This window comes from Chlorella variabilis (assembly GCF_000147415.1).
Source record: "Chlorella variabilis unplaced genomic scaffold CHLNCscaffold_6, whole genome shotgun sequence".
Classification (NCBI taxonomy): Eukaryota; Viridiplantae; Chlorophyta; class Trebouxiophyceae; order Chlorellales; family Chlorellaceae; genus Chlorella; species Chlorella variabilis.
Window position 1 is genome coordinate 660,604 of NW_005435082.1, and position 10,230 is coordinate 670,833.

The following is a 10,230-nucleotide window of genomic DNA, read 5'->3' on the forward strand; positions in this document are numbered from 1 at the left end:
GTTGGCTGCCTCGTAGACTTGCAGGTCAGACCCCGTCCCTGGCTCCTCATACGAATACTTGCAACGATTGCAGATGTTTCGACCCGCAGGGCACTCTGCACAAAGCGGGTCGTTGCATGCCACGCATCTGCCGGTGGCACGGTCCAGAGGAGTCGAGTAGCATGCTATGCAGACCGGAGCGCCGCCCCGGCCCAGCGTGCATCTGATGCAGTCAGGGATGACTTCAGAGCAACTGCAGACAGCAGGAGGGGTGCGGGCCATGGCTCAGGCTGCGCAGTGCACATGCGCTGCTGTCCAGTCAAGTCCAGTTGTCCAGTCCAGTCTAGCACTGCCGCGCAAGTGCTGCCACGTGCCAACAGGCAGCAGTTGTGCCTGCTGCAGCAGGACCTTTTTGTCAGCGGCGTGAACATGCCCAGACCGGGTCCAAATGGCACCCACCGGCCCACTTACCTCTTGCACTGCCCATCGAGCAGGAAGAAGCCGGCGGCGCACTCCAGGCAGCGGGTGGTGTTGGAGGGGCTGCAGCGGCTGCAGCCCGGCAGGCGGCACTCCCGGCACCACCCCTTGGCATCCAAGTAGACTGCATATAGATCTCCCCTCCCGTGGCCCTGGTTGTAGAAGATGGATTCCAGGCACTTGGTGCAGACGGTGGGGCTTGCGCAGGTGAGGCAGAGCGGGGGGCAGCTCACGCACTTGCCGCCCTTGAGCAAGCGCCCGCACTGGCTGCAGTCGGGGTTATAGCCCCATGGCGTGGCAGACAGCCCGCACGCAGAGCAGTTAACTGCGCCTGTGCAGTCGGTGCACCTCCCAGTTTGATCGCAGGAAGCACACGGGAGTGGGCACTGCATGGGGACAGGGTGCATGAACAATAAATGTTTGCAGACAGGCAGGTATGGCACGGCAGGCAGGCTGGCCGCACTCTTGCTGGCTGGCCCACCTTCCGGCAGGCGCCCTGAGCATTCTTGTACACTCCAAGCGTGATGGTGCTGCACGCGCTTGAGTGGCCACCGATGCCGACGGACGTCTTGCACTGCGTGCACTGCTCCGCACGGGGCGGGCATGAAGGGAAGGCGCAGAGCTGTCCCTCGAGGGAATTGGCGCAGGAGATGCAGCTGCCAGCATCAAGCGTGTATCCAGTGCGGCAGGCGACACAAACACCCGATGCATTGCATCTTTTGCATCTGCTGCCCGGTTTGCTGCACTGCGGCAGCAGGGAAGGGATGTGGCAGCCAGCGGCGAATGAGTGGGGGGCGGCGTCGGCGTCGGCGGGCGCAGGGGCGGATGTATCCGTGCGAGCCCCTTCCGGGGCGTGGCCACCCTCCACGCGCTTCCACTTCACCTGCGAGGCTCCTGCAGCGGGGGGGGGGAGGCATTTGCGCAAAGGTTGAAGAGCCGCATGACGAGAGAGTTGCGCGGCTTGCACCTCAGCTGGGACTGATACACTTCCAACTGAACGTGTAGGGGCAGTACATAACACTCAATTGAAGCCTTACCGGAAGCGGGGTTGGTCACTAGAAGCGCACCCAAAACTCCCAGCAGCACGCGTACCCGGACCTGTCCAGAAAGAGTCATGAAAGTCGCCACATCGAAAGGAGGTGTAGGACATGTTTGCGGGAGCGCTGAAGGAGGATGCGCGCATGATGCATGGATCCATGGCCATGGCCATGCATGGGCGGGAAAGTGGCGGCGGGCGGCAGTTGGGGAGCAGCTGGCTACCATTTGACCTGAACCTATTGCCTCGTCTGCAATGCACAGGCTGCTAACCAAGAAAGCCGACACCTCGTTGTTACAGGGGGGGCACAGATTTGGCCGCAGGACAGATGAAAAGATGACAGGTGCGGGAGCAGGCAGGGTCCATGAAAAGGGCGCGTATGGAGGCCGGGATGCGTTGCAGATACATGGGACAAGTACAGGCGGCGCTTGAAGAAACAGAAACATACGGCAGGGTCCGATGGTACAGTTTTGTGGCAAGTGATGGGGGGCGCAGAGCAGCAGGTCGGCGATATAGCTGCCCCCGCATCGAACAGGATGAGTGATGAAATGGGATGCCGCCTGACCCGTCAGGAGGCAGGTCAGGCAGATGTACAAGGAAGCCGAGGATGGGATGCGTAGATGCAGAGATGCCAAGCAGGGAGGGAAGCAGCCGGCCAGGTGTGTACAAGGGAGGAGGATTAGATGGGATGGTGGATGCACGAGGCATGGGTGCATCGCAGGCCCGCTACTGCAGCTTGAGGCCACGCAGCAGCGTGGGGCTCTCCCTCGCCAGCTCCGCCACCTGCTGCCGGCTCATGTTGTGGCGGCGCATCAGGTACAGCGTGGCCACCTGCACGTGCAGCGCCTCCTGCACCCCAGCAGGCCCAGCACCATGCAGGGGGCGTCACGCGGGAGGCAGGGGAAACCAGGGAGGCAGGCAGCGGGGGTGAGGCAGGGCAGCGAGGCAGCACCGCAACCCATCGGCACGCCACGGCAGCACAGGGCCAGCGGGAGCGCCGAGCACAAGCGCGCCCCCAGCGGCGCGGCCGCCTCCCTCACCGCCGCGTGCCGCATCATCATGGCAGGGCGGTCCATGTGGTGCGCCGCCAGCTGCCAGGCGGTGGGGTGCCGCACCACTGCCTCGGCCAGCCGCTGCGGCGGCAGCGCCAGCAGGCGCGGCGCCAGCGCCAGCAGCAGGCACAGCTCGTCCACCGAGGCGTCCAGGCTGGCCTGCAGCAGGTGCGCCGCCGCCTCCAGCTGCGCCGCGGGTGCCAGCAGGATGGCTGGGTACGCAGCCAGGTTGCGGCGCAGCGCCAGCCGCCGCCAGCTCAGGCCGGACAGCCAACGGATCTGCGGCGGCAGGCGCAGCACACAACGCGTACCGAGTGGTTAGCCCAGCACAACACACACGCCCAGCCCAGCGGCAGGTTGAGCCGAGGCTGCGGGGCCACGCCGCTGGCACTGCCCCGGTCAAGGCAGGACTGGGGTCCTGCTGACGCGCATGCAGGGCGTAACGGAAGGCTCGGCACGGCGGGGCACCAGGCAGCCCGGCATCGGCGGCGCCACCCACCACCGCGGCAGCCTGTGCGGGGTCAGCCAGCAGCAGGCTGGGCTGGGCGGCCAGGTAGGCGGCGGCGGGCGGGCCCTCCAGCGCCAAGTGCTGCGTCAGCCAGAAGAAGCGGCGGCGCAGCTCGGGCGGGCCCAGCGCCAGGAACTGCGCGGCCTGCTGGCGGTGCCGACGCAGCGCGCGGAACACAGACGTCGTCTGCTCCTGTGGGCGGCGGGGCACGGCGACAAGGCGGGCTGGGTGTGGCCGCGGCGGCAACAGACACGCCGCCCTGCAACAGGCGCCGCCGCCGCGCGGCAGGGCAGCACCCCTCCCTGCGGGGCCACGCCACGGTCGAAGCGGCCTGCCTGCCGCCGTGCAGCGCAGGCTCTGTCCTCCCAGAACACGCTTAGACTTGGGACTGGCGGCGGCCGCACCTGCGACATTCCTAGCTCCTTGAGTGTAGCCAGCAGCGGGCGCAGCTGGCCCTGCACGTCCAGGCACAGTGCCTCAGGGGTGGACTCGATGACCAGCGCGGCGCTGGAGATGCGGCGCAGGCGCTGCTGCTGCAGCAGGAAGGCGTGCACCGCCTGCGCCTGGTCCAGATGCACAGCTGGCGGCGGGCACACCGCCTGGCGCAGGCGGTGGTTGACCAGGGACACCGCCACGCCCTGGCGGGTCAGGTAGTCGTTGGCAGGGCTGGTCAGGCAGCAGCGGGGCGCGGCGGCGGCCGCCACCGCTGCCGCCATCCGTGCGTGGCGGGGAGCGGTGCCGGCGGGGAGCGGCGGGCGGGAGGGGTGGGCGACGCCGGCGGCAGCTGTTGCGCTGTGCGAGGCTTGCGCGGCGATCAGCGGCGGCTGTCGGCAGGCTCGGCAGGCTCCGGGGACCGGTGTGGAGGCCCCGAGAGCTTGGGGAGCAGAGGAGGTTGGCCTCCCACTGGCGGGAAACTATCGTGCAGGCCCCCTGCTGGCGATCAATGCTTGTGGCAGGCTGTCAGGGCGGCCAAAACAGCCAAACAGCGCGCCACAGGCTGATCTGGGGCGCAAGAAAGCAGGGTTTTCGTCTGCGGGCGCCAACTGGCCTGGTTCGCCCCATCCAGCCCGCCAGCGTCTTCTCAGTACATGGCGTAGGGCGTGTATTAGAACCAGGCACCATTTCCTTCAGCACAGAAAACGTCAGGAGGAGAACCCCCAAGCGCCAGTCCCCTGCTTCCGCGTCTCCCCTTGCCTGGGACGTGGAACACAGGCCGCCTCCAGACTGGAGCCTGCCGACCGAGGACCCTGACCGCGGTTCAGCAAGGGTGTTCGAGGCGCGGCGTGGCTGGAGTCGAGGGGGAGCCGCAATCATGGAGCTCTTCCGCAGCGAGGAGATGCAGCTGTGCCAGGTGGGCCCGCAGGAGGCACGATCGCAGCCCCCCCAGATCATGGGGCGGCGCTTGCCCTAGCCGCCCCGCCGCGGCGGCTCGCTGCTGCCCCCCAAACCCTCGCACCATGCCACCCTCCTTCCGTTGGACCTCCCGCAGCTGATGATCCCGGCCGAGGCCGCCCACGACACGGTGGCTGCGCTGGGCGAGGTGGGCATGCTTCAGTTCAAGGACCTCAACGCCGACCGCACCGCCTTCCAGCGCACCTACGCCAACCAGGTGGGTGCTGGCCGGCGGGAGGCAGCGGCGGCTGCTGTTCTCATGGGGGGCATGTCTGCTGGAGGCGGGAGGTGGAGGCGCACGGGTGGCGGCATGGCGACGGCGGGGCTGCGAGTCAGGCGCAAAGGAAGAGGCGTTGCCGTCCCCCCGCGCCGTCCCCGGCCTGCGTGCCCTGCCTGCTGTGCGGCGTCCGCCTCACTGCCGCGCCGCCGCGCCCCGCCCCTTGCCGCAGATCAAGCGGTGCGACGAGATGGCGCGCCAGCTGCGCTTCTTCACCGCGGAGGTGGAGAAGGCGGGCATCCCCGTCGCACCCCGCCTCTCCTCCGAGCAGGTGCTTGAGCGCGTGTTTCTGTGCGTGCGTGCGTGCGTGCGTGCGTGCGTGTGTGTGTGCGCGCGCGCGCGTGTGCATGTGCGTGTGTGATTGTGTGTGTGTGCGCGTGTGTGTGTGCTTCTGTGTGCAGTCTCTGCTGCTGCATGGGGAGGGCTGCCGCCGCCGCCGCGCTGCACCTCTGCATCAGGCTCCGCCGTGTGCCCACATGCCATCATCATCGTCGCCTCCCCGCCTGAACCCTCCCCTGCCCCTCCCCTGCTCTTCGCCGCCGCCCCCCCGCCCCGCAGGGTGCGCTGGACTTTGATGGTCTGGAGGCCAAGCTGGCGCAGCTGGAGGGGGAGCTGCTGGAGCTCAACGGCAACTCCGACCGCCTGCACCGCTCCCACAACGAGCTGCTGGAGCTGCAGGTGCGGCGGGAGGGGTGGCCGCTGGGCTGCAGGGGCCCTGCGGGGGGTGCTAGTATGCCTGCTGGGCGCGGGGGATTGCTAGCACGCCTGCGGGGGCGTCGGCTGGTGCCTCCTGGGGCCGCTACAGTCAGCCGGTTTGCGCCCTGTCGGCTGCTGCAGCCTGGGCTTTGTGGGGGGCCCGCTGGCATTCGGCGCGGCACGGCAGGTGGTGGTGGTGGCCTGGCAGGTGTGGCTGACGACGTGTGTTGCTGCCGCCGCCTGCCCGTCGCCTCTTCCCTCCTCTGCCGCAGCTGGTGCTGGAGCGGGCGGCGTCCTTCTTTGAGGATGCCCGCTCCTCAGCCGACCGCGCACAGCGCGAGAGCGCCACCGCCGCCTACTCCGACAGTGAGCCGCCGCCGCCGCCGGCTGCCGCTGCCTGTTCTGGTGCCTGTGCCGCTGGCGGTGCTGCCGCTGCCGGCGCCGGCTGCCTGTTCCTGGGACGCTGGCGGTGCTGCCGCTGCCGCCGCCTCCTGCGCCTGCGCAGCCTCCTTTCTGTCCGGGCCGCGCGGCCGCCCCGGCGCCTCGCCCTCCAGCCCGCCTCCCTGCCCTGCCTGCCTGCCCGGCCGCCCGCCCGCGGCCGCTGACCCGCCTCCTGCCTTGCCCGTGCCCCCCCTCCCCCCCGAATTGACGCCCACCCCCCCAGGCGCCGTCACCCCCGACATAGGTGCGCCGCTGCTGGAGAGCGCGCAGGCGTTTGAGCCCAAGGCGGTGCAGCTGGGGTTTGTGGCGGGCACCATCCCGGTCGAGAAGCTGGCGCCCTTTGAGCGCCTGCTCTTCCGCGCCACACGCGGCAACATGTTCCTCAAGTTCACGCCGGTGAGAGGGAGACTGCCGAAGAAAGAAAGAAAGAAAGACAGAATGAAAGAAACGCGCGCCTGTGTCTAGTGTTTGGTGGTTGTGGGCGGGGTGTGGTGTGTGCTCCTCAGTTGGGCTGGGGAGGGGACCAGGCATGCGGGCCCTTAGTTCCGCCTGCATCCCGCACGCCGGCCCGTGCCGCCTCGCCCGCCGTCCCTCGCCCACCCACCCCCGCACACCCCCTGCCCTGCCCACCCACCCACCCACAACACGCACGCAGGTCGGCTCCGTAGCGGACCCCGCCACGGGCGAGCGCCAGGAGAAGGCGGTGTTTGTGGTGTTCTTTGCGGGCGAGCGCGCGCGCCAGAAGATCCTCAAAATCTGCGAGGCCTTCTCCGCCAACCGCTACCCCTTCCCCGACGACCTCTCCCGCCAGCGCCAGATGAACGCAGAGGTGGGGGCCTGGGGTTGTTAGGCGTCTGTTGCACAGGTTGGGCGTGCGTGGGCGTGTGGCGTTCGGCAGGGCATGTGCGCTGGCGGCTGGCTCGGCAGCGCAGCGTGGGCGGGTGGCTTGAGCGCGCCTGGGAGCGCGCGGGCTGGCTCGCCGGCTTCGAGGCGGCAGGCTGAGGGTTCTGAGGCCGCCTCCTTTTCCCGCCGGCCTGCCTGCTGATCCCCTCACGAGCCTCTCCCTTGCCCTCTGGCCCCCCTGCTGCCTGGTTCTCCCTCCGCAGGTCAACGGCCGCCTGCGGGAGCTGCACACGACGCTGGAGGCGGGGGACCGGCTGCGTGAGGGCGTGCTGCAGGCCATCGCGCTCAACCTGGATGCCTGGAGCGTGCAGGTGAGGGTCGTGGCCCGCCGCCGCCGGACCCTGCCCACCCGCGCCTGCACCCGCGGCGGCACCGCCTGCCCCTGCTTGTTGGTGCCGCCGCTGTGGCCGCCTGCCTGGGCACCTTGGCCTCTTGCTGTGCTGCCGAAGCACAACCTCAGTCTCCGCCTCTGCCTCTGCCCTCCCGCGACTCCCCTTCACACCCACACATGCCCTCACCACGCCCCGTGCGCGCAGGTGCGGCGCGAGAAGGGCATCTACCACACCCTGAACAAGCTCAGCGTGGATGTGACGCGCAAGGTACTGGTGGCGGAGGCTTGGGTGCCGGTGGCGGCCAAGGTGCGGGTGCAGGACGCGCTGCGCACGGCGGCCGCGCGCGCCGCCTCCCCCGTCGGCACCGTCTTCCAGCCCATGATCACGTACGAGCCGCCGCCGACGTACCACCAGACCGCCAAGCAGACGGCGGCCTTCCAGGACATCGTGGATGCCTACGGTGAGCCTCCCTTTTTTTATTCGTTTCTGTTTTGTTTGTTTTTGTTGTCAGAGGGTCTGGGTGAGGCTGGCGGGGCTATTTGGGGTGTGTGTCTGGTTTGGGTGGTTTGGTTGGGCGTCAGGTGGTGGGTGGGTGGGCGTCAGGGCTATAGAGGCACAGGCGGTGGAGCCGGCAGGGGCCATGCCACCGCCATGCCACCAAAATCGGCTGCCATGCTCGCACCTCTCCACACCTCAGCCCCCTGCCTGATACTGATACTGCGCCGCACACTGCCACGTACCGCAGGCATCGCACGGTATCGCGAGGCCAACCCCGCCGTCTTCACCATCATCTCCTTCCCCTTCTTGTTTGCCGTCATGTTTGGCGACATCGGCCACGGCCTCCTCATGCTCATGTTCGCCCTCGTGCTGGTGAGCGGCGGCGGCAGCTCGTGGCAGCAGCGGTGCCGGTGGCAGCAGCGGTGCCGGTGGCAGCAGTGGTGCGGGTGGCAGGCAGGCCCCTGGTCTGCCTCGTAGCTTGGTTGCGTGCATGCAGCCGCTGCGCTGCTTGGCGGCGTCACCTCCTCGCCTCCTCCCAGGCCCCCGTGCCTCTGCCCCTTCTGCCCGTGCCTGCTGACCTCCTCCCTCCCTCCTTCCCTGCCTCCCTCGTGCCTCCCTCCCCTCCCCCTCCTCCCTTCCTCCCCCGCCTCCCTCCCTGCCCCCCCTCCCCGCCCCGCAGGTGCTGCGCGAGCGGCAGATGGCCAAGCAGGACCTGGGCGACATCCTGGGCATGATGTTTGGCGGCCGCTACATCATCCTGCTCATGTCTCTCTTCTCCATCTACACAGGACTCATCTACAACGAAATGTTCTCAGTAGGTGAGTTAAATGCGCTTGGTGGGCCCTGGGCCAGGCGTGCCTGCCGCGCCGGGCGGCGGGCTGCGCCTGGGGCCACGTCTGAGCAAAGGGGACGGGCCCTTCCCGCCCCTCGCAGCCATGCTCGCGCATGCTGCAGCCTGCTGCGCCCTGTCCCCTTCAGCCTGGCTCGCCCTCCTGCCGGGGCCCCCTGCCCTCGCCCTGCCCTCACCCCGCCGCCCCCTCCCCCGCCTTCTGCCCCCGCCCCCGCAGTGACCACCCTGTTTGGCACCACCCGCTTTGCCTGCGCCACCAACCACAAGCTGACCGATGCTGTGGCCATCCAGATGAAGCCCGAGCTGTGCCCCTCCGCCTTCACCACCGGCCTGGACATGACGGTGGGTTGGGTGGGCGGCGTGCGGGTGTGGGGAGGGGACTGGGGCGGCGTGGTGGTGGGAGGGAGAGGTGTGGCATGGTGGAAGGCGGCGCGAGCAGGGGAGCCGGCGGCGCAGCCGGGTGCTTGTTGGTGGGTGGGCGGCTGGCGGGTGGCTGGAAGGGTGCTGGCTGACGCCCCGCCCCGCCCGCCGCCCACCCCCCCGTGCGCCCCCCGCAGACCCCCGGCAGCCCCTTTGTGTTTGGCGTGGACCCCGCCTGGCACGGCACCCGCACCGAGCTGCAGTTCCTCAACTCTGTCAAGATGAAGATGAGCATCCTGATGGGGGTGGTGCAGGTGGGCATGGGGGCCGGGTGGGGCGCGGGGTTGGTGTGGCGGCAGGCTTGTTGGCAGGCATGGGTTCATGTGGTGGCAGGCTGGCGGGCGGGCGGGCGGGTAGGCTGGGGGGGGTCGATTGCACAACCCTCCCTTGTGTTTATGGCGCCTGCCCCTGGCCTCGTTCTCTCAACCTCCCTCACCCTGCGGCGCCCCCCCGCCCTCCCCTCAGATGAACGCGGGCATCATCCTGTCCTTCTTCAACCAGCGCTACTTCTCAGACATGCTGTCCACGGTGTGCGAGTTCATACCACAGGTGGGGGGCCACGGGGGTGGGTGGTCGGGGGTGGTCGGGGGTTGTGTGTGGGGGGTGGTGGCTGGCGGCGCCATACAGTGTCGAATCATGCTGCGGGCCGCGGCTCCGGCCCGGCTGCCGCAGCCCTGCCCGGCACCAGGGCAGCTGCGTTCTTCGGGGCCGCACCCCTCCACACACCCCACACACATGCACACGCACACACTGCCAGGCCTCGCACACCCGCCAGCCCGCCCTGCACCTGCTGCCCCCACCCCCCGCCTTCCGCCGCCCTTCTGTCCGCAGATGATCTTCCTCAACGCCCTGTTTGGCTACCTCTGCATCCTCATCGTCATGAAGTGGGCCACAGGCTCCACAGCAGACCTCTACCACACACTCATCTACATGTTCCTGTCGGTGAGTCGCCAGGGGAGGGGTGGCGGGGAGGGGAGGCGCCCCCCGCCGGCTGCGGTTGCGCCGGCGGAGGGAGGCCCGCGGGCTGGCGCCACCAGGGGTGTGCTCTGCTCTGCCCCCCCCTCCCCCTGCTCCCTGCCTCACCCCTGCCTCGCGCACACGCACACACACACGCACATACCCCACACACACGTGCACACCCCTGCGCCTGCTCCCCTCTCCCCCCCCTCCTCCGCAGCCCGGCGACGTCGACTGCGGCGGCGCGTGCCCCGAGAACCAGCTGTTTGCCGGGCAGGCACAGGTGCAGGTCTTCCTGCTGCTGGTGGCCTTTGTGGCGGTGCCTTGGATGCTGCTGCCCAAGCCCCTCATCCTCAAGAAGCGCCACGAGAAGCGCACGCAGCAGGTGCGGCGCGGCGACTGCGCGGGTGGA

At 69.0% G+C, this 10,230-nt stretch overlaps 1 protein-coding gene across 1 annotated transcript in view; it reads left to right on the plus strand.

The window, feature by feature from the left end:
- Positions 1 to 4,142: 4,142 nt before the first annotated feature.
- CHLNCDRAFT_34870 (hypothetical protein) overlaps positions 4,143 to 10,230 on the plus strand; it is a gene marked incomplete at its 3' end in the record, with an annotated part of 7,845 nt that continues 1,757 nt past the window's right edge. The window contains exons 1-16 of the mRNA XM_005849031.1: positions 4,143 to 4,403; positions 4,542 to 4,661; positions 4,894 to 4,992; positions 5,280 to 5,399; positions 5,690 to 5,783; positions 6,082 to 6,254; positions 6,514 to 6,687; positions 6,965 to 7,072; positions 7,298 to 7,553; positions 7,839 to 7,963; positions 8,271 to 8,409; positions 8,659 to 8,783; positions 8,999 to 9,115; positions 9,327 to 9,410; positions 9,693 to 9,803; positions 10,039 to 10,203. Coding sequence (XP_005849093.1) covers positions 4,365 to 4,403; positions 4,542 to 4,661; positions 4,894 to 4,992; positions 5,280 to 5,399; positions 5,690 to 5,783; positions 6,082 to 6,254; positions 6,514 to 6,687; positions 6,965 to 7,072; positions 7,298 to 7,553; positions 7,839 to 7,963; positions 8,271 to 8,409; positions 8,659 to 8,783; positions 8,999 to 9,115; positions 9,327 to 9,410; positions 9,693 to 9,803; positions 10,039 to 10,203 — 2,049 coding nt within the window. The 5' untranslated portion in view covers positions 4,143 to 4,364. The remainder of the gene's footprint in view (positions 4,404 to 4,541; positions 4,662 to 4,893; positions 4,993 to 5,279; positions 5,400 to 5,689; positions 5,784 to 6,081; positions 6,255 to 6,513; positions 6,688 to 6,964; positions 7,073 to 7,297; positions 7,554 to 7,838; positions 7,964 to 8,270; positions 8,410 to 8,658; positions 8,784 to 8,998; positions 9,116 to 9,326; positions 9,411 to 9,692; positions 9,804 to 10,038; positions 10,204 to 10,230) is intronic.